The sequence below is a fragment of the Perognathus longimembris genome, chromosome 16 (assembly GCF_023159225.1).
Source record: "Perognathus longimembris pacificus isolate PPM17 chromosome 16, ASM2315922v1, whole genome shotgun sequence".
Taxonomy (NCBI): domain Eukaryota; kingdom Metazoa; phylum Chordata; class Mammalia; order Rodentia; family Heteromyidae; genus Perognathus; species Perognathus longimembris.
In genome coordinates, this window is record NC_063176.1 from 38,209,861 (window position 1) to 38,237,032 (window position 27,172).

General features: G+C 41.7%; 2 protein-coding genes across 4 annotated transcripts in view; both read right to left on the reverse strand.

Annotated features, from left to right (window-relative positions):
• Positions 1 to 3,815, reverse strand: part of C16H4orf19 (chromosome 16 C4orf19 homolog) — a 58,115-nt gene extending 54,300 nt beyond the window's left edge. For 2 of the 3 annotated variants that reach the window (XM_048364695.1, XM_048364697.1), the window contains exon 1: positions 3,697 to 3,814. The gene's annotated coding sequence lies outside the window, so the exon portion shown is untranslated. Of the gene's footprint in view, positions 1 to 3,696 lie in introns of all 3 variants that reach the window. The other variant, XM_048364700.1, reaches the window with a different exon arrangement.
• Positions 3,816 to 10,665: 6,850 nt separating this feature from the next.
• The window catches only part of Nwd2 (NACHT and WD repeat domain containing 2), a 122,741-nt gene continuing 106,234 nt past the window's right edge, over positions 10,666 to 27,172 (reverse strand). Inside the window, exons 6-9 of the mRNA XM_048364122.1 lie at positions 26,522 to 26,725; positions 22,978 to 23,122; positions 16,950 to 17,539; positions 10,666 to 14,601 (exon numbers count right to left, since the gene is read on the reverse strand). Of these exons, the coding sequence (XP_048220079.1) occupies positions 10,666 to 14,601; positions 16,950 to 17,539; positions 22,978 to 23,122; positions 26,522 to 26,725 (4,875 nt within the window). The remainder of the gene's footprint in view (positions 14,602 to 16,949; positions 17,540 to 22,977; positions 23,123 to 26,521; positions 26,726 to 27,172) is intronic.

Consider the following 27,172-nt stretch of genomic DNA (forward strand, 5'->3'; position numbering starts at 1 on the left):
AATTCTTGGCTGCTCTCTGAATCCATGACATTCTCTCATGTGACTCTGCAGAAGTAGGGTCTATTTCTCCATCTCCTGGATCTTAGTTGGCTTTCTGACTTGCTTTTAAAATATACTGGAGGAGTGAGTTGAGTTTAGGCCTCAAGGGGCCTCTTTTTTACCCTCTTGGAACCATGTAGAATCAACAGGTGGCCAGGCCTGGGCTATCTGGTGAATGATGACACTGAGATTCAGCTGCCCCCTGGTACTCAGGCAAAACTCAGAAGAAGAACCACTTTGGTCACCACAGAAACAAGAGGGAGCCTGTATAGGGCAGTAGACTCACTCACCTAGGCCCAGGCCAAATTGCTACAGAATCAATCATAAACTACGTGGTGCTTGTGTTAAGCCATTATGTTCAGGATACTTTGTTACATGGCAATAAATCACTAATAGTGTATATATGAACAAACTTCTCAACAAACAATGGCCCATGCCGAGATGGAATTTGTGATTTAAGGGAGGATTATAATTTTGAGGCCAGTCAAAGCAAAAAGATAAAGGGATATAACAACAGGCCTTATTTTGACCAACGTGGAAATAAAAGGCTGTTCTGTTGCCCACTTAACTGATTTTAATAAGCCAGGGTGTTTTTACTTCCAGGAAAATTGAAGGTACCTTACAGAGAAGGTAAAGTAGCAGTTCATCTTGACCCCACTATCACATATATCTGAGTCTATGTAAAGAAACAATAAGCTGTTGAGAACAGGAGCATAACTGGCTCATTCTTTAATGGAAACCTTTTTTGTGTGTGATGGAAATAAGGTTTGTGGGGAGCAGCATCACTGCAAACAGCAGAAAGATTGCAAAATGTGGCTTATGTTTCTCTACCTGGAAAAAACTATACTTTGAGATGACTTGAATATTTACATCAGAGACCAGCAACACCTACCAGTGTTTTTGAACATCTAAAATTGTAAAGCAAAAACCCATATTGTTTCCTTAAATACCTGCTGTATTGGATTCATTTTTTTCCCTCTTTTCTCATGTGGGATTTTGCAACAGCTTCCTTATGTCTTGTTTGTACATTCTCTCTTCCTATTCCTCTCATTGCAGCCAGGATGAACTTTCTAGAATAGAGATTTGTTCTGCCTGAAACCCTTCAAATGCTTCTCCCAATTGTAGGATCCCCAAGGACAGAGAGTATATCCAAGCCCCTAACTGACTGCCTGGCATTTTTGGTTCAACAGGCAAGCTGCCTCCCAGGCCAGAGAGAACTCTTTGTGTACCCAATAGAAGAATAATCATTGCTGGGGTAAAATCTGAGGTATAATATTCCTTTTTTCTTATATAAATAATATTCACTACAGCTGAGGAGTCTCTTTCTAAGATATCTAACAACTCTTATCTGCTTCATAATATTCACCAGCTTAGTTTTCAGGTATGTTTTAAGATAGGATCGTTTTTATTAGTATATAAATTATACTAAATAATGGGCTTTTTGTGACATACATATGACATACTTTCATCATACTCAATCCTCATTGCTGCCACCTTGTCTCTTTTCTCCCTTCTTCCAAAATAGTCCTTTTTTATCTTTTATTATTGTTATTATTAATTACTTAAAAATCTAGATAGGATTGGATACTTTTTTTGACACTACTAAAAATTCCAACCTATGTAGATCACAATATTTACAGATAATAGGATCAGAGTAGATGAAATATTTATTATCTTCAATAGTATTTATGGGATAACCAGAGCAAGAAAAACTCCAACTGAGGTGGGGATGGTGGGTAGGGGGTAGTGGAGATAGGAAGGAAGAATGTTTAACCACAGTCACTCTAGAAAGATTACACCTGGGTGACCTGTCTGATCTAAATGCATACCATAGGTGAGGCCTAGACCAATCCAATTCTCCCCTAGGATGGACAAAGAAGTTTCCAACTCTTTTCTTCTAGATTTGTTGATTGTTTATCTGCAACCAGACAATCTATCAAAAGAAGAAAGAAGACAAGCAAGAGGATGGGGCTGTTAACCAAGACCCCCCAAAGAAAGCTAGATGGAGGATTACAGGAAACATTCTGTAAGAACTTCAAACTCCATTCAGAAGGATGAACCCGTTCCTGGGAGGTTGGTATTCAGTCACTGGAAGGTGGAGTCCTTTCCAAGAAGCACAGCCAATGGGCTCCTGGGGGCGGGGCAAATCGAACACCAGCCCAGGTCTGTGCTTGGGCGGGGTCTAGATTCTGGCCGGACCCTAGCCAGGTAGTGTTCCCCACGCTGGGAGAGCTGCTGGATGGAAGTCAGGAAAGTATTCCATTTTTAGGATAATGGAACATGTTTCATTGATGAGCAAGTTTTTGTTTTAAGCTTCAGATACAGGAGTTCCTTAAAGACGGAGAGGGCTTTAACGTGTCCCCTCCACCCTTCTTAATAGTATTAACTGGGAGATGAAATGATAGAATGATACAGCACGGAATCCACCATCTTTAAAAGCAGCAGACACCTGAACTTCTCATTCAGGTCCCCGATATTTCTCTACTTTCCTCCAGTGATCATTTCTCACAATAGCTAGGTTACAACCACCGGGGACATCCGCACTAAGAACCCACATTGAGTTCCATCATCAGTCTTGGCAGGCAAGAAATCAACGCTCTTTCTGTCATGATTTGAGCCACTTTCATGGAACATGGACCGAATTCATTGTGCACATGATGGAAAACAAAACGTTTGAAGTTCTCTACATGGGGCTGTTTAGTTTTATTTCCTTTTGAAGGTTAAGTACGGTGGAGACCTATTGATTTCTGCCTCCTATAACTAGAAAAACTCTTTCCGGAGTGGTTCTGTGAAAGCCCCACCTACCCCCTGCCGCCAAGGTCACCCAGACCCGAGTGACCGACCTGGGGAATCTTGCCTCATCATTAAGTTTGTAGCAGTTTGTGACCATTTAACTCTTTGCCCCTGCCACCCTCTTTGTGCTACTAGGTGCTGCCTGGTGGCTTCGTACCCTTTGCCCATCGTCAGCCCACCCTTGTCTACCATGCGGACGCCAGCACCCCAAATCCTAGGACCCAAGGACATGTCCAAGAAACCGTGAGGGCGATCACATTCCACTTCCGTCTCATTAAAAAGAAATAACCATGCGGGTACTTAAACATGCGAGAAGGGGTACTTGGAAATAAGGAGAAATCCCTTGCAGGCTGTGAAATTCACGGCCCTGTTGAAAAGTTCATTAAGTAGGGATTTAAAAGCAAAAAAAAAGCTTCCCACAACCAATTAGATGCCAAGGTTCACAAATATCTTAGCTTGTAGCTTAAGGACTTTACATGTGTGTATCTATCTATCTATCTATCTATCTATCTATCTATCTATCTATCTATCTATCTATCTATCTATCTGTATATATATATATATTTTTAAAATTTAATTTAATTTTTTTCCTCCCCTTTCCCGGTTTGATCCCCTACCGCACTTTGTTGAATACTGTGACTTTTTCTGGAGTCATCAAAAGGCGATTTACTCCGCGCCCTCCCCCCCTTCTGCCCTCTCCACTCCCTGGGCAAAAGCAGATCAAGGGATAGGAAGCCCCCACTGCCCTCCTCGCCCCAAGCCGAGAGCACTCGGGCAATCAGGCACCAAAGCCAAGTTCCGCAGGACTCTAGCCCCCGTCCACCCGGCAGCCCGGCCCGACGCGCGGGCCCCGACGGTCCCTACCTGGGGCGGGATGGCAGCGGCGGCGCCGGGGTCGCAGCGCCCATGGCTTCGGGAGGGGCTCGGGCGGTTGCGCTAGGAGACGCGGGCGGCTCAGTGCCCGGGACCCGGCGCTCTCGCCGCCTCTGCCCTGCGCGCGGTCATTGGGCCCGTGCGTCACGTGGCCCGGCCCGGGGCGAACCTCCCCGGCACGCGTAACCCTTTACCTGCGCGCCCAGGATGCATGGGCACCCCGAGGTCCGCGCCCTCCCCGGTCTCCCAGAGGCGTCCCCCTGTCCCTGCATGCTACCCGCTTGTCCTCCCTGGGAAAGTTTTGGCGCCGATTGGTGCGTGGTGCTTCCTCCCAAGAAGGAGTTGCCTCTGATTGGCGGTTTCGGGTAAATGCATCTCCTCCTGGCAAACTAATTCGGGCTCCCCACTCTCGGTTCTGGCGTTGGTTGCTTGGACCTACTGCGAGCACTGCCCGTTCGCCGGCTTTTATGGAGCGATGGCCAGAGAGGGAGGAGAGGGGGGCCGCCACCAAGATAAACCCTCGGGAACTGCACTCATTTGTCGGGTCCTCAGGGGCCCTGTGGGAACTCCGGCGCTCCTCGTCCTTGCTCCCTCTCCCTTTTTCCTTTTCCTGGGTGTTGGAGCGTTCTCTGCAGCAAGCCATCTAGCCTTTTGCATTCCCGTAGCGATTGCAATTCGTTGCCTATGAGGCTGGAGAGCTGGTTGCTTAATCCTAAATTTTATTTAAAGTTTGGGCTTTTCTTTTTTTTTTTTTAAACACTTGAAGCGACTGTGGGGCTAAGCTAGGAAAATAGGTTGAGCAACGGCGCCACCTAGCTCACCCCCCAACCCCCTTTACTGTTCATCGTAGACGGGGAGTTAGGTTAAACGAGATAGTACTTACTACCCCTAGCCTTTCGATGCTGGTGGTTCTGGCTGCATCCACAGGCATTTAACACACTCTTGTTCAATTTCTAGTCTACAGGATTCTGGTACATTTATCTGTGAAGTTATTCTGCCCCCAAAGGCATAGGTATTTGTCTTAGGTTTTAAAATATGGTTCTCCAGCAGAATTAGGGCCATCTAAGGGGCTGAGGACTCAATCAAAAGGACTTCAAAAGACTTCCTTTTGCCCCCTTTCAAAAAAACAACAACAGGGCTGGGGATATAGCCTAGTGGCAAGAGTGCCTGCCTCGGATACACGAGGCCCTAGGTTCGATTCCCGAGCACCACATATACAGAAAACGGCCAGAAGCGGCGCTGTGGCTCAAGTGGCGGAGTGCTAGCCTTGAGCGGGAAGAAGCCAGGGACAGTGCTCAGGCCCGGAGTCCAAGCCCCAGGACTGGCCAAAAAAAAAAAAAAAAAAAAAAAAAAAAAAAAAAAAAAAACAACAACAACAAAAAAACAGGAGATGGAAGTGTGTGTGTGTGTGTGTGTGTGTGTGTGTGTGTGTGTGTCACACGTTTCTGGCTTTTTTTGCCAGTTAATCAGAGATAAGAGTTTCGTGGACTTTTCTTCCCGGCCTGATTTTGAATTGAGGTCTTCAGATCTCAGCCTCCTGAGTAGCTAGGATTACAGACATGAGCCACCAGCACAAGAAGCTGTTTTTTTGTGTTTTGTTGTTTTTTTTTTAAATCAACCACTCTACTGCTCTGGAGAATTTCCTCTTGTGCTCAAGTAGGTGGCTCAGCTAATGCTTTCTATAAAGCCAGAGGTGCTGTTCTTATATGTTACCACAAACTACTAATGCTACATCATTTGTCATACCAACACACTAAAAACAGCTCTCTGTATGTCTAACTCATATTTTGTGCAGGTCACTTGGAATACCAAATGGAGATCTTATGGAAAATATAGAGGGGGAAAAAGCCCTATGTTTTCTTGATGTTGACAATACCATGATTCACATTTGTTTCCCCAGGTGAATTCATGTTTCCATTGGCATATACATTGTTCCAAACTAACAAGGGTTAAAGCTAATTTGTTTGAGTGGGTTTGTCAGCATGGTTCCAAGTTTTTCAAATAGTTCTTTAAAAAGAAGGCAACTTTTTTTTTTTTTTTTTTGGTCAGTACTGAATATTAAGCCCAAGGCTTTCTGTTAGGCAAGGACTCTGCTGCTTCAGTTATGACCCCAGCCATAAGAAAAAAAAAACAAACAAAAACAAACTTTTGTTTGTAGCATCAGCTTACATTTATAAAAAGAAAACTCCTTTATCAGAGGCACCAAGGCACCTGAAAAGACAATATGGGTTGGATTATTTATCTCAGATTTCTCCATGGAGTAGACAACCTATTTCTGATTGCCAGAACCAATATCTTCTTTTAATGCTAATCCTATGTTTTCCCTCACGTTCATTTCCTGTCCATTTTACATTTAGAACTCCACATCTATCTAACTTCAGTTGGGACTGAAATTATTTCGTTTCCCCCCCCCAAAAAAAAAATCAATGTAAATTACTCATGATTTTAGCATTCTTTCTGCCACTGTCCACAATCAATTTCTTACATTTTTTATCTTAGATCGTATAATAGATTCTTCAAATCTCCCAGTTTCTGGTCTTTCCACTTTGACTTCACCTGACAAGCCAGCAGTGAGCAAAAGCAGTGAGCATTCATGGCAAAATGCCTTCCCAACACCTTTTCAAAACCTCTATTATTTCCTGTTGGCAAGTTAATAAAGTCTAAAACGTGGCACAGTATTTGAAGTCATCCAAAATACACTTCAACTCTATTTTTCCTCATGAAGCTTCCTTCATTTGAAATGCCCTTTGACACTGATGGCTAACTTCTATTTAATTTCAAAGCCTCAGCTGTCTCCCAAACTGGAGTTTATCATATTTTTTTGATTTTCCCAGTTTATTGCTCCTCTGCCATGCATTTTCTACACCTGGAATTACTTCCTTCCTTCCTTCCTTCCTTCCTTCCTTTCTTTCTTTCTTTCTTTCTTTCTTTCTTTCTTTCTTTCTTTCTTTCTTTCTTTCTTTCTTTCTTTCTTTTCTTTCTTTCTCTCTCTCTCTTTTTCTTCCCTCCCTCCCTCCCTCCGTCTCTGTCTCTCGCTCTCTCCCCCTCTCTTTCTTTCCTGCTAGTACCAGGGTATGAACTCAAGGCCTTGAATTTTCACAGCTTGTTTGGATAATAATGCAGAACTAATTTTTCAAATCATCCTAGGGCCTAATATAATACCTTAGACATAGCAAGTATGCCATATTTGTGGTATTCTTGACTATGAACAAAGACACAAGTCCATGTGCATGAAATGCTTTTATGCAAATATTGGAGATCAACTCCAAATTTTCTGTTGAGAATTGGAAAAGTATTTAACTTTCAATTGAAAGATATAGCTTGGGAAGAAGAAAGCTATAACTTGGAATTTAAGCAGGAATTTCCTGCCATCGGTGATGAACTAGTTTGCAGTGGGGGTAAACTTTAAACAGAGGCCATGCATAGATGAGGGCAGTAGGCTCAGCAGGTAATATTTATGGTTTATTTATTTATTGTTCTTGGTGGTACAGGGGATTGAAAACAGGGCCTTGAGATTGAGGTACACTCTCTTCTTTTTTCCAGATAGTGTCTCTCACTTTTGCCTTGAGACCAAGATTCTTTTGGTCTAGCCTGAGACCACGATTCTCTTGCTTCCTCTTTTGCAGTGGCTCAGACTGTGGGTGTGCTACCACTCCTAGCTTATTTTTTAGACAGTGTTTCACTTTTGTTCAGGCTAGCCTGGAATCATGATCCTCCTATCTCTGACTCATTATTATTTTAGCCCTTTGATTTTTTTTTTGTATTTTTTTTTTTTTGGCCAGTCCTGGGCTTTGGACTCAGGGCCTGAGCACTGTCCCTGGCTTCTTCCCGCTCAAGGCTAGCACTCTGCCACTTGAGCCACAGCGCCGCTTCTGGCCGTTTTCTGTATATGTGGTGCTGGGGAATCGAACCTAGGGCCTCGTGTATCCGAGGCAGGCACTCTTGCCACTAGGCTATATCCCCAGCCCATAGCCCTTTGATTTTTAAAGTCTCCTTGAGAATGATTTCTTCACAATAGAAGTGAAGTTTTTCCCAGAATATTGGCTACTTATTATTTAAGCTCCCTAGTGCTATTTTTTAAGTGTGTGTGTGTGTGTGTGTGTGTGTGTGTTTTAGAATTTTCAGACCCTAAGAGGTTAAAAACAATGGGGCATCTTGTGGGAAGACTTCACTGGGTCCCTCTGACACTTGGAGAGATTTATGAGTAGGATGAGTCCTTGGTCCCTGTCCTTCCACCCTGCTATCCTAAGCTTCAGAAGCTCACTGCCTTTGCACTTGCACAGGGAACTTGTTTTCTTGTTGAGGCTGAAATCCTAGAAAGCATTTTATTGACTGGTGTACTCCTGGTAAAATACATATTCAGAGGAATATTTGTTGAATGAATTTAGTAACTAATGTGTGTGCCTGAAAAACCTGGGGATTTGCAGCAACTTTCAGTGTTCTGTCATCTCCAGGGTAGAAAAGAGGTTAGAGGTCATTGTCACCAAGTACGACTGAATTCTATATTATAATGGACTTGGGAAAAGTTAATAAGACATGGATGGCATACTGCCATCTTGTTCAGCTTTTTTCCCTGATCTTCTATTTCTAGGCTTTGTCTTCAGTAAATAGGGAGCAATAATAGCAGCTAACAGGCCTGCTGTGAAGATTGCGTGGCTTAGTACCAGCAAAGCTCTGAGAAGAGTGCCTCGTGCGTTGGTCATAAACACTTGGCAAGTATGCATAGAAGCCGTTACTCAAGGTCTCTAATCAGTTCTGCCAAAGACAGGGGATGAAATCCAACAGCTCACAAATCCAAATGGTTTATCTTTTATTCATACAAAGAATACATACACAAGACTGCATATTGTTTGAAGACTGAAATAATTTTCTAGTGTAACAACTCTGTAACAAAATTTAACTAAATGTAACATTTATGAAAATATAAATCTCTGATTAGGTAATTCTTCCCAACAATACAAAGTTTACATAAAAACATTCAATGTGAGCTATCAGTTGCAAACAAGTTAGGGGGAAAATCATTCAAGTCACTTGTTATACTCTATTGGCTTTTACATAGAACATTCACACACTACATTTAATCCATCTAGGCATTTAATTCTCAGAAACATGGTGTGGAGGTCCCACTGACAGTGAAGGGTGTAAGAATGGATTGCCTGAAGAGCTAAAAAGTATCGACTCACACAATCTATTCTGGGGAATCTCACAATATGGGTCTGGGCTGGCAGTTAAACTAGGAGGAACATAAGGAAAAGTCTTTCACTATGGAGAAGGGTGTTTATATCTGAATCACATCTTCCCATGCTTACATGTTAAACTTCTTTGCAGAGAAAAATACATTTGACTTAGGTTCGCCATGGGCTGGATCTCTTGTTATTTCCTGTAGAGGTGTATTGTTTTCTCATAGTACTTCCCTACATCCTTTCCATGATTCTTTTGCTGTCCACAGAAACAACACATTGGGGAAATTAAAGTTATGGCTCGGGGTACCTGATAAGTTCATGGCAGAGCAGGACAGGAAACAAGTCCCTTCCTTATTCATTATTCTTGCTAAAGACATTGTCACCTTCAAGGAAAAGCAAACCAAATTTCCACTGCTGGCCTTCTGGAAAGTTATTCAAGGATATTCCATGTGGTCGATACAGAAGGCAGAAAATCATCTTCCCTTCTAAGGTATAATACTTTCTTTCAAATAGGTAAAAATCATTAAAAGAAAAGAAACCATTTCACAGATTCTGTTTAAAATGTGCAAATCAGGCTCAGAAGGGGCCTTGGTCCAGGAGTAAGACAGATAAAGAAGCAAGGTAAGAGGGTGACAAACAGGATCAATAAAGAGCCATTGGACACCCTTCAGATTTGTTAAATAGTTTAGCACAAGGACAGGCATATTTAGTTTGTCCCCAAGTATTTGGTCATCTATCTGCTTTTTTACACACAAAAAGAGAAGGAATGTAAGGCAATGTCACCAGTATTCTAGAGATGGCATGTTAAACAAGCTTGCTTTTTGTATTTCAATTAAGATCTACTTCTGTGATTTAAGAAATCATTTAGGCTACCATACAACTGACTGACTAGTAGAGATTTTTGTTAGGACAACAATAGAAATGAGCAGGTGTTTTGATTACATATGTAATGCCCTTCCTGTACTTCTTAATACTCAAACACGAATATGCATTTCAAAAAAGATATGAAAAAATTGTGGCTTGTTATTAAACAGGTTCATCTGCAACCCAAGGAAAGAGTTTAAAAATCAAATATTCTGTTATACAGAAACTCTTGCATGCAATTGTTGCAACTGTATTGTAATGAAGACAGACTCTCCATGTTCAATAGCCCTATGGTTGGTAGGTAGTTCTGGCCCCAATCAGTTCACAGTCTCCTATTTTGTGTCGTGTATCTCTTAGGAATTTAGGACTACATATGGGCATTTTGTTACATGATGTTTGCACCTTTAGACCTCTTATCTGTAGACTAGGTTTACACAGTTGTCAGGATCAGAAAATGTAAAGAGAGATTAAGGCTGTGTTTTACATATCACATACTCATGTGGAGTCATACAGCTCTTTGTCTTCAAGATTTCAACTGGTTTTTGTAGTACTAATTCCAATCCACATGGTCCCCCTGCAGCTCTCTCATCTGAACTGGTGGAATGCGTTATATGCATCTTAGTATACAGCTAATTGTGAAACGCTTCTCTTTTTCTTTTCTAGACAAAATACTCATTTAAATGCCACTTCCAGAAAATTCTATTATCCCTTCATTCCTGGATACACTGTGATGAAAAGATGGCAGCCCAATCCAATCTCATATTTCTATTTGTTCTGTGAACATGTCAATCAAACACTGGAATTTCAGCTTTCAAGGAATGAGTGGTTGATCATTTGTGATACTGAAGGTGCACTTGGCACTTTTCTTTTGTCTATGGGTCGTGGATTTCCACTGAGCAGAACGAATGCTTTCTTAGTTGTCAGTGGCATAGCTGTGGCTCCTGGATTCGAGGGCAGAGCACATCCGGTCGTAACAGGAGTTGTGCTTCTTGGAGGGTGTGGCTTCGCTGGACTCGGCTGAGTCACTCACTGTGATGGGGCTGTCCCTTGCAAACACCTCTGTGGATTCTCTCCATAAGCAATCCACAGACACTTTAAAGCAGTAGCTGTTAGTCTTTGGCCTGGATGTCTGTGTTGCATTGTTGAAGATCTGTCTGCTATTTGAAGTGGCAATTTTAATTTTTAGCGCAGCGTCTACTCTGTCCACCACTGTATAGATTCCTATACTGCCATCATCAAAGCCCACAATGATGTTCAGGTGTCTCTGAGAAAGCGCAAGGAAAGTTGGTGTTTTGTAGAGGGAACAAGCACCGATATTTTTGCCATCAGCCAGTCTCATGACGATTAAACTGGATATTGCATCATTTTCCTCCTCCTCCTCCTCTCCATTCCGGAAACAAATATATACCAGGTAACGCCCATCTCGAGACAACTTCTGTTTCCAGATGACCCCAGAGGCATGAACCACCCTTAATTTACCACTGTGTAAATCCAACACGTTGATATTTTCATCTCCCCGTGACAGAATGCCTAGCTTGCCATTGGGAGAAATTTCAAAATCTTCCAGATTTTTCAGGAAGTTGTTGGGCAGTTGCACTCGTCGGCAGATGACTTCTTCTGTCAGGCTCCAGATGTTCACCGTCTCAGCTGATGTGATAAACACAACCATGTCGGGACAATCAGGGATCAGTTTAAAATTCACAATGGTGGTCCCATCTTCACAGCAAAATTTCTTAGTGATACTTCCTGTCCAAAGACTGACAGCCAGCACTTTGCTCTTCGTCATTCCCACCACGAAGGTATTTGCCGAGGTGATAAAGGCGTTTTGCAGTGTGGTGAGAATGTTGCACACCCTGTGGCCCGTGGCCAATCTCCAAACTCTAGAGGCGTTCTCCTCACACAGCGAAACCACGAACTGGTCATTGTGTGTGATCAGCAGCTGAGATATCCTCTGGCCATTAATTCGGAAGAGATTTTCGCCGCTGCCAGTGTGCCACACATACTGGCTGCTTTTGTCATCAGAAGTCACCATGAGATCGCCAGCAGATGTTAACACACAGTGTTCAACTATTCCATCATGCTTAAATACGGCTTCAATGAATCCGCTGCTGAAGTTCCATTTGTGAACACAATCCGAGCCATCCAGGGAGTAAATGATTTCCCCCCTAGCAGGCAACACCAGACTTTGGATGGGTTTTCCAGTCTTATCTATGTTCGACATAGCCGTAATGATATCAATGTCCCAGATCGAAAGAACACCGCTGGTAGACAAAGACAATAGCATATTGTGGTGACTAGATTTCACCAACTTGACGATGGTACCTGAGATTTCCTGCAAGCTTGCCATGCACTGGCCTGTGTCCCGCCTCCAAAAAAACACGGCTGAGGTATTCTCCATGGTAGCAATGATGCAGTCTCCGTTTTTGGAGAGTACAGCAGATATGAAACGTTCATTGTGCTTGGCTCTGAACTTTTCAGCCACCTTCCACATGCTGGTATCTAAAAGCTCGATGCTGAGAGCTTTGCAGATCAGAATGGCGCTTTGGTCTTCGGAAAGTTCAATGCTGACCACCTCGCTATCTTCTCGACGGCAGTCAAAGTCATCCGTTAGCTGAGGGTTGGAGATATCCTCAGTATTCCAAACAGAAAGACTTCCCTCGCTATCTACCATCACCATCTCTTGAGCAGTGTCTAAAATAAGGAGAAACTTCACAAACCCACCAGAGAATTCTGAGGTCACCGTACATAACTTTTCTCCACTCCCTAAGTGGAATATGGTGGTTGTGTTTAGGTACTGCCCACAGAAAGCATACACCCCATCCAGCGAACACTGGACACAGGTCACTTCATACCAGCAATGGAACTGGTAGAGAGGCCATCCGTAGAGCAGATCGATGACAGTGACATCTTTGCTGGCTTCCAGCCATGCCAGGGCATGGTTGACGGACAGTGTAAATCCATTGATATAGGTGGCGCCACTTCCATGTTTGGTCCCTTTGATTTCTACTTCAGACAGGAGACAGGAATTGAGGTTGTCATAAACCAGCAAGGTGTTATTGGTTGTAGCCACCACAAGGTACTTTTCATCACTGGTGAGTTTCATCCCCAGGATGACAGACTGGGATGTAGTGATTTGCCTGAGGAGCTGGCGACTTTCTACATCCCACGTGCTGATGGAGCCATTTTCCAAGGCTGTGAGCACAGTGCTGGGGTTACAGGTAGGCAAGATCTCTGTGACATGCAGGTGACTGGATGACAAGGGCAGACGCTCGGGGCTGTATGTCACATCCATGGATGAGTGCAATGGCACGATGGAGCAATATTTGGGCCCGTCTTTGTCACATTCTAAAAGAAGGTGTCGAAGTTTTGGTAGGGAACTTACAACAGGCAGCAGCCTTTGCTGAAGTTCTGCGGAAAGGGACCCTGGAAATGCAATGACCTTGTTTTTGATGCTACGGAGGATGCTGGCCAGGAACTTCAGCTCCTTTTCTTGTGAGTAGTTATAGGCCAGCTCAATGTCTGCAAGCACTTTGTCAAACTGGCCGATTTTGACCATGGTATAAAGCCAGCTGAAGTTCATGATGATCCCATAGAGTAGGTCGTCGGTCTTCCCACACCTGGTCAGGTGGTACAAAAGCTCAGACATTTTCCGGTGATTGACAAAAAAGATGTCGGGCTCCAGTGGATTGCACTGGAAAACCCAGGGCTGTTCAGGGGCCTGCCTGTCAAAGGAAGCCTGTTCCATGAAGTGCTTTTCTTCCTCCAGCAGGCTTCTGTTCTCCAAGTCAAGGCAGCCATTCAAATAGGAATCTTCAAGGCAGAAAGCTTTTCTTCGACCCCCAGACCATACCCCCAGAAAATAATCTGCCAGGATGGTATGCATTTCTCGTAGATTGCTCTCATCCTGCAGATAGAGCTTTTGGGCTATGAGGTGCAGGTGTCTGTTGGCCCAGACCAGGAGGGTAACATTCTTCACGTGCCTTTCTATTAAGTATCCGCTGAGACCCTCCTTGAGCCTGGCGATGTATAGGTAAGGTACTCTCAGGGGGTTGCTGGGCCTGGCTTTCTCATTGAGCTCGTTCATAACATTGTTGTCTAGTGCTAACACATCTTCCAGTTCCATCTCGCTTAATCCCATTTTGGCCATTGTGATATAACCCAGAGCCCTGGACACCAATTTCTGACCACACTTCTTCTCCAAGCACCAGAATAAGTGCTCGATACTATCATGCACCGTGACACAGAGGGAAGATTCATCAACATCTTTGTGAGATCTCCAATGCCTCACTTCCCTGAAGGTCAAATTCACAAACATGGGCAGTGTACACTTAGAGAATGCGTTGTTTACGTAAATCTGCTGGCCGGATGTGACCTTCCTTTTGACCCTTAGCAGCTGGTGTTTGAGGACCTGACTGCACATCTTCCTATCCCGGGGAATCAGCTCGATGTAGTTGTCTTCTTCATGGATAAGGCACCTTAGTTTCTGCAGAATCCCGTGTTTGTTGGGCAGTGTGGAGAGGATGATGCGAACACAGCGGGGAAGGTGGGCTGGCAGCCACCAGAGCTTTCGGGCATCATCATTTTCCGAGAGCTGTTCCAGAGCATCAAATATGATCACCAGCGGTCTCTGCAGGGAAGACTCATTCAGAAGGTTTATAAATAGGTCCCGGATGTCATGGATCTTCTTAGGGTAGCTTTGAACCAGACACCGGTAGTTGACTGCCAGTTGTTCACAAACACTTAGCAGGAGAGTCCTAAGGTTGGTGCTCATGTCCGTGGTTCCTAGAAATCTCACAACAACAACCGGGTCGGATTCTGGTCCTGTGTCTTCATGAAGCCAGCCATAAGCCTGAAACAGAAACCTGGAGTTTAGAATGGGACTCTGTTTTTACATAGTCACAGTCAAGATCTCCATTCTCTAGGACTCAAAGTTGAAAATATCTACCATGCAGAAAGTGCCCAACAACTAAAAGGTAAAAAACCTCTCTGGGAAGGATAAAAAGCGGCCACAAACTCCATGTACCAAAATCTACAGGTGAGACCATCCCTCCCCTACCCGGAAGTAAAATAGTAGTAGCACATTACTGAATCACATTCTTCAAAGCACAAACTATTTCCTAAGACTGTAAATCTATATAGCTAGCGTGGTCAGTTTTTCACCACCAAATCCTAAATGTTGGCACAGTTGTTAGCACAAATTAGGTGCTTAATGTTTGTTTAATGACTGAATTAAGTAATGATTTAAACATTACACTGAGTTAAATATCCCTATTCATGAAGAATATAATACCATATATGGGCTTACCAAACTTTAAATTAATTAGAGTGCAATAAGAAATTCAATATAAATATCATTGAATATAATATATTAACGTTTGTGTGCTGTAGGGAAATAATAATTGTGGTTATTATTCTTGTCATAAAATACATAATATTGGTTAGAAGATGTCTGTTTAAATGCTGTGTTTTATAACAGATGGTTCAGTGTATATCACACAGTCATCTGTCCTCATGTAATGTCTCTCTCCATATATCTCTCTCTCTCTTCTTTCAGTGGTGAGATAAAATATATAACAGATCTGCTAAGTTTAGTTTTTAATTTTGCCAGTCCTGGGGCATGAACTCAGGGCCTGAGCACTGTCCGGGGCTTCTTTTTCCTCAAGGCTGGCACTCTACCACTTAAGCCACAGCACCACTTCCGGCTTTTCCTATATATGTAGTGCTGAGGAATCGAACCAAGGACTTCAAGCACTCCACCACTACGCCATATTCCCAGCCCCTAAGTTTAGTATTTCTCTTTCTGGAAATTCAAAGCTGAGAAGGAATATGTATAAGGAGTAAAACACTCCAAAGAGTATTTTTAGGGAGATACACCTTTCAGTAATCCTAGGAATTTACCAAGGAAAGGTTACTCCTTAGAAAAGCAGGAATTATTTATACATTAAGAATTTATTGAAATTTAGAGATAGTTGGTGTTAAGAAAAAAATTAAAATGATTGGTTTGTGGCTACCAGTTTCAGAATGAGCTATTGAGGAAAACAAACCTTTTCTTTAGCCCTAGCCTTGACAGTTGCTTTCTGGAAAGGTAATCTTGCTATTTTACAACTGTCCATTGCTGGCTTATCAGAAACAAGACAGGTTGTTCCTTTTGGCTCTTAACACTTCTATGCATGTTCCTCCCCCAAAGGCTGCTGCAGATGTGATGTGTGTGGACAGCATTCGTACAGGAGACAAACGTGAGAGGTCAGTCTGTGTCCTCACTGAGAGACACTGGGTCACAGACAGAGAGTGAGAGAGAGAGAGAGAGAGAGAGAGAGAGAGAGAGAGAGAGAGAGAGAAAGTGATTGTTGACACTGTCCTAGTCATTCCCCAGGGAAAAAGGAAAAAGCAGGTGGGGAGGAGGGAAGGGCCTAGAAAGGAGACAGGCTGAGAAGCCTGAATCTGGGATTAGATACAGGCAAGTGGGAAAAAGAGGCCCAGGATCAGCATCTCAGACAATGTTTGCTCATGTAACTAAGTTTTTCCCTGTGAACACACTCTGTCCTCCAGAGACTACTTATCTGTAGGACATTTCAGCCTGGCCCTGTCATGCAGTCCTTCTCTTCTTGTGCTAGAGCACTTGGAGGGAGATATATGGAATGAACTTTTGACTGGTACCTAGCTTACACAAAAGTTTGAGTTACTACTTTCTTTCTTTCTTTTTTTTTTTGTCAGTCATGGGCTTGAACTCTGGGCCTGGACGCTGTCCCTGAGCTCTTCAGCTCAATGCTAGAGCTTTACCACTTGAGCCACAGAACCACTTTCGGAGAATTTCAACTGCACTTACAAATTACAAAAATGACTAATTTGTTCACCAGAAGCAACCAAAAGGCTAATATTTTGTTTGAGAAGAGAAGAGTTTTTGAAATTTGTCACAGTTTTGGGGGATGACCACTAGTTCAAACAATGATAAATAAAAGGGCTTTATAGTTGCACCTCCTTAATCTTTTCTCCCACTACAGCTGTTCTGTAAGGAAAAAATAAGAAAGACCTAAAGCATCTACTTCCAAATGACTAGTTATCATTCAGATAGTAAACACAGACAATGGAAATTTAAGCAGTTTCCTTTTTTCCCCATTAAGCTTTTGTGACAAATATAGATGGGTGAATAGATAAATAAAAATAAAATAAAAAACAAATAGTAAAGTAGGAATTTACCTTCTTGGCTACTTCGGCTAGTAGAAGGGTCTTCCCTGTGCATGGTCCACCGTACACGATAAGAGGGTTAATATGCCCTGTTTTGCTTGGAAGAATGTATTTATGCAAGATGTTTAGAGATTCACATTTGTATTCGTAGAAGGAGGCATATGTTTTACATAATGACGAATGCTGAAGGATTTCATCGTACAGTGTATCAGTTTCAGTGTCAAAATTCTGTTGTACAGTTGCCTGAATTATATCAATCATGTCCTCATAAAATTGCTTCCCAAGCCCTTCTATGTAATGGTTTTCTATTTCCTGGGAATAGCCCAGTTTCATGTCACAATGCGTGACGGATGTGTACACTCTCAGATTAGACGATGCCACGATGGTGGGGATAAATTCATCCCTGAGTTTTATCAGCTTCTCTTGAGCTTCGGGATCACGAATAATCCTGGGTTCCATTCCAGTAATGTCCATGTATTTCCCCATCTCTGGGATTTTCACAAAGCGCTCAATGTTGGCGATTTTCCTAATGTAGCAAACACATTTCTTCAGGAATGCTGGAGTTTGTTTGCCTAAAGCAAAGTCAAACTCATCCTCAATAGCTGGAAGAAATAAGACAAGTTTATTGCCCACAACAAAAACAATAGGTCCGCATTTCCAATATTCAGTTCTTAATCAATTCTACAGAATAATTACTTTTGCTTCCTTCTTTCTTCTTTCTCTTTCTCTCCCCCTCCCTCTACCTCTCTACCCCTTCCTCAGTCCCTCCCTCCCCTCTCTTTTTCTCTCTTTCTCCCTCCCTCCATCCCTCCCCCCTCTCTCTCTTTTTTGTGTCAGCTTTAGGGTTTGAACTCAGAGCCTGAGCACTGTCACTGAGTTTTTTAGCTCAGTTAGCATTTTGCCACTTGAGTCACAGCTCCATTTCCTGTTTTTTTTTTTTTTTGTTGTTGTTAACTGGAGATTAGTGTTACAGACTTTCCTTCTGAGGTTAGCTTTGAACTTCAATCTTTAAATCTCAGCTATCTTAGAAGCTAGGATTATAGATATAAGCCACCTACACCCAGCAAATAACTTCATATATATATATATTTATTATCAAACTGAATTACAGAGAGGTTACAGTTTCATACATTAGGCATTGGATACATTTCTTGTACTGTTTGTTACCTCGTCCCTCATTCCCCCCTCCCCCCTCCCTCTTTCAATTCCCCCTCCCCGCCATGAGTTGTTCAGTTGTTCAGTTCATTTTCACCAAACAGTTTGTAAGTATTGCTTTTGTAGTTGTTTGTCTTTTTTTTTTTTTACTGTGTCTCCCTTAATTTCTTAACTTTCTTTTCCTAAGCATCTTAAAACCCCAAAGAATGATTTACTTTATTTGTTAGTGCAGTACTGGGGCTTGCACTCTAAGTCTCCAGCCTTCTTGCTTGTGGCTGGTACTCTACTGCTGGAGCCAAGCCTCTAATTTTGTTGGTTAATTGGAGATGAGAGTCTCACTCATGGATTTTTCTTCCCAGGCTGACTTCAAGTTGAGTTTCTCAGATCTCAACCTTCTGATTAGTTAGGATTATATGAGCCACCCACACTTGGCAGCAAAATTACTTTTTAATCAAATAATTAATGTCTTACCCAATGGGAAGGAGAAGTTGAAGGTTGACATAAGAAAGGTAAGAACCATATTGAGGTTTACAAGTTCCTGTTTGGTTCCCTCCCAGACTTCAGCTGTTCTAAGTTGTGGAGAAACATAGGGGACCAACTGGGGCCAGAAAAGACAGAGGAGGCTGAATGGCATAGCTAGTTTACTTGTGTTTTGCCAGTCTATCCTTTAAACCTGGCTCTATCATTTGCTGGAGATATATTATACCCAGACGGGCTCAAATATAATGCGAAAGCACATTTTAAAACAAAATACAATCATGTTCCAAATACTGATCATGGAATATTGGAATTTTCCATGTCATTGTTAAATTCTGTTACAGTCATCAGAAAAAGTATAAAAAATGACTTAGTATAGAACTTTGTTTCTTGTAAGTTAAGTCATATATGGCTGATATACCTATGTTTACACACAAGTAAATATAAGTGGTTATTTCAATAAGAGCATTTAAAACTGGATTGGTGGTATTAAGAACATGATTCTACAGGAAAAAATGAATAAAATTGAAAATCAATGAAAATACATTTTAAGACAATTTTAAAATTTTATTGTCAAAGTGATGTACAGAGGGGATATAGTTTCATATGTAAGGCAGTAAGTACATTTCTTATCAAACTTGTTACCTCCTCCCTCATTTTTCTACTACCTTCCCTCCTCCCCAATTCGCTTCCCCCTCAGTTGTACAGTTGGGTTTACAGCATATTGTTAAGAAAAAAAGTTGTCTGCCCGGCCCAACTGCCCTCCCTTCATCCCTCCCGTTTTTCCTACCTCCCTCTTTTCCTCCCCTTCCGCAATCTCCTCCTTCCCTCCCTTCCTTTTATCTTTCCTTCCCCCTCCATCCTTTTCCTTTACCTAATTAGCCTTTGATGAGTTAATGAGCACCTACTCTGTGTGAGACATGCTGCTAGTTATTGAGAATACAGTTGTGAGAAAAAAGAAAATATGGAGAGAAAGCATCAGTATGGATCGCCATAGACTGACTATATATGACCTGCCAAATTTATATGTTTTAACCTCTAAATGCTAGTTTGGAAGGTGCCTAGGTCATGAGAGTGGATCCTTCATGGATGAGATTAGTGCCCTTATAAAGAAATCTCAGAGCGCTCCCCTGTCTCAGTTTCCCTGCCAGGAAGTAGTGAGATGGTATCTTCTTGAGGTAGATACCTAATATGCAGGTTCCTTGACCTTAGACTTGGAAGCCTCCAGAACTGTAAGAAAAAGTTCTGTTGTCTTAGAGTTATCCAGTTTATGCCATTCTGGTGGCAGCTATTCACATACATTAGTATGTAGAATTTTCAGTGGTAGAAGACAGATATGAATCCTAGATTCTCACAAATACATGTATCATGATTGCTTTGAATTCTGTGATGGAGAAGAATGTGGTACAATGAGAGCAAACAGTCAGGACTCTAAGCCTCTTGGAGAGGGCAAGGAAGTTTCCTATGGAGGAGATCATGGGATCTAGGATGGAGACCCTTGGGGAAAATTTACTTGATCTAATGGCATCATCGTGGGGAGAGGGTTTTGAGTACAGAGGGCTGATATGATCAGAAACTGAAAAAAAAGAGCAACCCCCCCCCGCCACAAATAAACAACAAATCCTTCCATGTGCTACCCCAAACTTCAGTGTCAAGTAAAGTCTAGAACTACATCTATAAAGTAACTAATTAAAGAAGGTGTTTTTTTTTTAAAAGATGACTTTGTGGAACTTTTGTGATTTTTTTTTTCCACAAGAAAAACAAACAGTATTTGATCATTTCTTTCTCAGCCATCTGTGTAAAACACTGGCAAGTACATTGGATCTATATTCTGTGATGATGTGGAGGGAGGAAGAGAATGGTTGTATTAGTCATAACAGTCTGCCATGTATAGATTATATGGTATCTACACATAATGCGTGGTAATCAGATATGAATGGCCAATAGGTCAATTGTATTGTATTTTCACACAAAGCATGATTCTATGGTAATAACCCTGCTACATTACTGGCACATCTATGGGGGAAAAAGTATGTCAATAAGGACTTCAGAACATCAAAAGACTCAGAGAAACTAAGTTGGAGGAACCCATGGCTTGGGAGAGGGAAAAAGAGGCTGTGCAGAAGTGCCTGGCATGGTATAAGTGAACCTGAATAAATGAAAGATGAGATTCAAAATAAGCACAGTTAGGGCTATGGTTTGGAAGCAACATGTCTCCATGTAAATTGGGAGTGGGGCTTTATTTATGATAGCTACTCTTGTTTGGATCTGGAACTCTCCCAAAGGCCCATGTGCTAAAGGTTGGTTCTTCAGAGTGGCACGTTAAGAGGTTGTGGAACCTTTAAGACATGGGGCCTTTGAATGCTCTCAGCCTCTAGAAGTCCAATGTGCTATCCATTGTGCCACAGAGCCACCTTACCCCTGATGTAACTGTAACTGATTTTGGTACCTTGGGTATTGTATATACATTTTTTAGAAGTAGGGAAGGGAAGGGGAACATCAAGATGGAGAGACAGAGGGTAAAAGGTGAACCAATGCAACAGCAATACTTACAAAACTATATGCTGTAAACCAACTGTACAACTTGGGGCAGGGGAGGGAATTGGGAAAAGGGGAAGGTGGGAGAAAAATGAGGGAGGAGGTTTGATAAGTTTGATAAGAAGTGTATTCATTGCCTTACATATGAAACTGTAACCCCTCTATACATCACTTTGACAATAAACAAATCAAGTAAAAAAAAGAAATGGGGCCTTGTGGGAGTTTTTATGTCATTGGGATGTGTCATTGAGGGTGACCTTGGGGCCCTAGACTCTTCCTCTTACTTTCATTACCAGGTAACTCTCTCTGTGATGCCCTGCCATACCACAGTCCCAAAAGCATCAGGGTCCAAGAGATTACAGATTGGTAGCTCCAAAATTGTGAGCCCAAACCAACTTTTTCTTTTATTTAAAAACAAATTGTGAAAACACATTACGACTGTTTTTTTTTGTCCTGTAATAATTCTTTGGTATTAACTTACAAAATAAATGCTCTCTTGTGTATCTGATGATGTTTACCAAGCAGTATTTGTTCTCTGGAAATTACAGTTCAGACATTCTTCCTATCTGTGGTTTTCAGATGTGGTCCTGCACTTTTTGGCCAGAAGCCCAGGATCTTCCTGTCTACAGCCTTCATGTAGCAAGGACCATGGGCATAAACCACCACTTCTGACTTATTGCTTGAGTTGGAGTTCTTGTTAACTTTTTGTCTGGGTTGGCCTTGAACCTTCCTATCTCTTCCTCCCAAGGAAAGGAGCTTACAGGTATGAGGCCACATCCTGTGAAACATGGAGAAGTGAAGCTTCCTATCCATGGCCAAGAAGGGCTGAGAAGCAAGTCTCTGCTCAGTAGCTGAGGGTTATTTTAATTTTAATGTTGAGCTGGATCCCACCGCTCCCTCCTGTGCTCTACATTCTTCCATAGCTTCGCATGGGACCTAGAGTGGAGCCCATTTGATGGCACATGTTTCTGCCCTTGGGCTTCATCTCTCCCTCACTGAACCTGGCTCTCTTCACTTTCTCTCTGTTCTTGTTACCAGCCTTGGATCTGCTGATCTGTCTGATATAGTACTGTCAGCTCCGACTCCTCCAACACTTCAGCCTAAAAAAGCATGGCTTTTGTCCACTCTAGAGCCCGGCACTCTTCATCAGTCACTACTGTGAGACTGCCACACTTTGTATCCTGCAAACAGCCTCAGTGCCTCTGGGGCCTCAGGCATAGTATACAGATGATCATTTATTATTATTTTTGAATAATTACTTATTTATTATCAAAGTCATGTACAGATGGGTTACAGTTTCATACGTAAGGCAGTGGATACATTTCTTGTACAATTTGTTACATCCTCCCTCATTTCCCCCCTCGCCCCTCCCCCTTTGCCTCTCTCTCTATTGTTCAGTTGGTTTACCCCAAATGGTTTTGTAAATATTGCTTTTGGAGTCTGAAATGATTTTGTTCACTTATTAATCAACCATCCATTACTTCCCTGCTCCGAAAAAGTAATTTCCAGAGAACAGAGACCTTATCTTTTATTAAAAAAAATGCATTGACAGCTTCCGAATGCTTGACACCAGATGAACCAAGAGGTCCACACACCCCATGTGGGGGTGGATAAGTGAGCAGACAGCTCAGCTGAAAAACACTGATAGGATCTGGGCTATTAGATTTCACTATGGACAACTTCTGCTCAAATCCCATTTTCTGGAGAAGAAGCCCTTGAGCCAAGTAAAAGCTCTTTCCATGAGTTAAAGAAAAAGAACACTTAGCACTCCAGGATGTGCAACATTTAGAAAAATTGAATCTGCCAGGCTGTAAATTAGATTGACTCACTTTATCTAGTCCTTCGTTGGCTGGGGACACATGCAAATTACCTGAGAACAGGTACCTCTTAGCTTGGCTGTGTTTCATCTTGCCCTTCTCGTGTAGCAGTTTGACAGCAGCCTTAAATATCGCCTTGATCTCATCTGATATCTCCTGCCATGGCTTTTCATCTTCAGCATTCGCAGGAGGCTGTGTCTATGAAAGGAAAAAGTTAGTCTTAAGTCATCACAGAAAAGCTACAATGTACGAGCAAGAGAATTGCACTTATTTATAGAGTTAGAGTCACTTTATAGCATCTCATTTTAATCTCTTTCTCATGGGGCCCCCCTATGTGGAGTGTGAACAAACATGCAAAGATATAATCCAGACAGGGCTGATTGCTGTAGCTTGTATAGGGTTTGAGTATGTTCCCTAAAGTTTCATGTGTCAGAAGTCTGGTCTCCAGTGCAGCAGTGTTCAGAGATAGTGGGGCCTTTAAGAGGCAGGACCTAGGGGAAGGTGAGTATGTCATTGGAGCATCATCCTCAGAGGGATTAATGTAGTTTCCCTGTGTCCTGGTTATCCCCTAAGAGCAACCTAGCCCCACATCTCTCTGGCTTCCTGTTTTACCATGCAATCTTTTCGATATGAAAGCCATGAGTGTGATGGAGGCAAGAGGGCCCTGTTCAGAGTCTGAACAGATGCAACCGCTTGATTTTGGACTCTCAGCCTCCGAAAGTAGGATTTAAATAAACATTTTTTCCTTAGCCCTTACCTAGGATCAGCTGTTTTGTGATGGCACCAGGATATAAAGTAGGACAGGCTTTAAAAAATTTACCATGTTTATCTCTTTTCAGTTTTGATACAAATGTCCTAACAAAATAATCTTTTAAAAGTGGCTTCTGAAGGGGAACAGTCAAGGGGCGTGGGGCTTACAGCTTATCATCTGTTTTCAGCTGTTCTGTTTCTTTGGTTTTGAGGATCTGCTAGGAAAGAGAGTGGAAAGATTGCCTAACAAGAAAGAAATGTTTATGTAGTCCTAATGATAATCTTCTCATGCATTCATTTACTCAACAACAACTTATGCTTTTTAGCATGTGGGATTTTTGGGGAAAAAATGTACATTTCCCTTGAGGATTGTAGAAAGAAATGAAGATGGAACAGGTAAATCCATTTGAATAGTAACCTATGAGCAAGAACTCCTGAGCCACTGTGTAAATGATCAATTTTCATTCAGTGCTATCTAGGTTTACTCTTAGCACATTTAACTGGTGAATGACTTCTTATCCAGAGAAGCAATATTATTGCAGACAGTTACTTTACGTAATGCATGTGAAGAGAAAGAAGGAAAATGAAGGATTCTGACATAATTTCATATTGCATGAGGAAAATACTATGCTGAATATCAGAAAGACAAATAGTCAACATCTTAGAATGAAAACGTGTGACCACGCCACAGTTCGCATCCCTTTGAAGCTGTCTCCATGTTGACTGGATCAAGGATCTCTCTTTCCGAAGAGGAAAAGATACCTGTCTCTTTCCAATCCATCTTAGTCTATGCACAAATAGTCACAATTTTCCCTTCTTCCTCCTTTGTTGGGTTCGGTAGTAGATATGATTTGGGAGTGAAGTGGGAGAGAAGATAACAATTATGTTATGGCTTTATCAGACTCAGACATGAACCAGTCTCACTGGGTGATTCTACCTAGGAGCATATACAAACTGGAATGCTAAGGGAAAAATATCTAATTACAAAGAACGCATGTCTTCCCTTATCTGTGGAAGCTAGAGTTAGCTTATGCACTTGTATAGCTTGTATAACTTGTTAGCTTATGCAAATGCATTAATGTGTATTTCCCAATTAATTTGTATTAATGTGTAGTTCCTAAGAAAAGGCAAAGTCAAAGTTCAGCAAAATCAAACTCCAGGAAAGGGATGGGGTGGGGTGAAGAGGGAAAGGGTGAAGAGAAGAGGAAGAGAATGAAGTCAAGAATCCAATGTACATCATATATATTATATTATATATCATATATGTTATATCCTACAAAATTAACAGGGTGGAGGCAGGTAGGAGAGAGTTGGGAAGAATGTTGAAAGGGGTGGTATTAATGAAGATATATTGTATTTATAACCTGCTTTGATAAATGGCAGCTCCCTTGTACAACTACTTAATGATCTTAAAAGAAGAAAACAAACCCCTACACATTAAAAAAGAGCAGGAAGACAGTTAAACAACCACTTGCCAACCCTATCCAGTCAATCTCACACACTCTTTTTCTTTAAAACAAAATATAAATATATAACTGTTGAAGTGGGCACTTAGTATATGGACACAGGAAACACAGCTGAAGAAAAAAATTAGTGAAGCCAGGCCCTGATGGCTCACGCCCCTTTCGTCCTAGCTACTCAGGAGGCTGAGGTCTGAAGATTGCGGTTCTAAGCCAGTCCAGGCAGGAAAGTCCAGGAGACTTCTCATCTCTCCAAAACTACTCAGAAAAAGCCAGAAGTGGTGGTGCTGTGGCTCAAGTGGTAGAGCACTAGCCTTGAGCACAAAGATGCCCAGGAACAGCGCTCTTCTTCCTCCTTCTCCTCCTCCTCCTTCCCCCATCCTCCTCTTTTTTCTTTTTTAGAAATAATTTTAAGTTGTATAGCATCATGTTTAGAGGTAGGTACACATCGTGACATGATGATTACTATTAAGTAAACTAATGTATCCTTCATGTCACAATTTCCACTTTGAGATCCACTCATGGAATTTCAAGTGTCTGTAGTACCTTATTACTATTATTATTAAATACATTAGACTATCTAGAACTTATGACTGAAAGTTTGTACCCTTTTATTAGCATTTCTTCATTTCCCTACACTTCAGTCCCTTTTACTGCAAATACCTTTCTACTCTATTATTCTGAGTTCAAATGCTTTAGATTCTATATTATGTATAAATGAGATCAATACTATTTGTCTTTCCATGTCTGGGTTATTTTATATAAAATGTTCTCTAGGTTCATTGATGTTGCTTCAAATATTGGGATTTTTTTCTCTTTAAAGACTTAGTAATATTTGTGTGTGTATGTGTGTATATGTGTGTGTGTGTGTGAGAGAGAGAGGGAGAAAGAGAGTGAGAGCCAGAGAGAGAGAGATTTTTATCCATTTGTCTGTTGAATGGATAGGTTGCTTCCATATCTTGAGCTTCATGGGTAACGCTGTGATAGACCTTGGTACAAAGATGTTTTTTTCCAAATAATAATCTCATTCCTGTAAATAGAGATCCAGCAGTGGGATCGCTACATCATAAAAGTACATGGGTAATTTTACTTTACATCTTTTTGAGGCATTGCTCTACTGGGCTCCATAGCAACTGTATAGTTTCCACCCACGAGGTACCATGGTTTCCTTTTCTTTACTTCTCCAACATTTCCCTTTTGATATTCATATAATTAGCCCTGTGGTTCCTATTTACATTTCTCTGATGATTAGCATTGATTTAGTAGTTAAAAAGAAAACTTAGGGCTCAGGGCAGATTTGACTTTGTGCCTTTGCAATGGAGGAGAAAAACAGCCCTGCATGATAATGTATTAACTGTTCAGAGTCAAGGGGAGAAGGGGAGCTTACTGCATTTGAGGTGTTTCTTAGCATTTCTGATCTGGGTCTGAGGTAATAGGCTGCTGGCACGGAGTTCTCATCCCGACAGTACCATTCTTCCAGTAACTTGGTCTCCAACTTTGCCTCAATGGCAGCATCCAAAATCATTTCAAACTCCGAGGCTTCAACTTCTCCTGGGATTCGGATTTTCCCATATTTTTCACCTAATAGTCCCTGTGTATCAACAAGAAAATTCAGTTTAGTGTATCACCAAGAAAAGTCATCTTGGGCTTTACAGGATAGAGTCATTCAACAAATGTTAGCAAATAGACGAGAAGACACATTGCTGGGTTAGTTTTCTCTTATAATCACAGTACACTCTTGATTTAATAAGAAAAATTAAATCAATTATAACTGCAACCAATTGTTAAACCTAATGAGAAATTAGATTGTAGACTGACTCAGACCCATGCAGATTGCAGAAAATTTGCAGCAAGGCTGCTGTCTCAAAGTTTACATTAAAAAAGTTGTTCTGCTCTGAGATTTACTTATGACAAAAGAAAATTGACATGCTGAACTTCCCAAAATGTGATGCATATAATGCCTTCAAACAAAAGAATGAGAATTAGTGGTAGGATTCTATAGATTCACATAACTATAAAGATGTGAGATTGTTGCTAA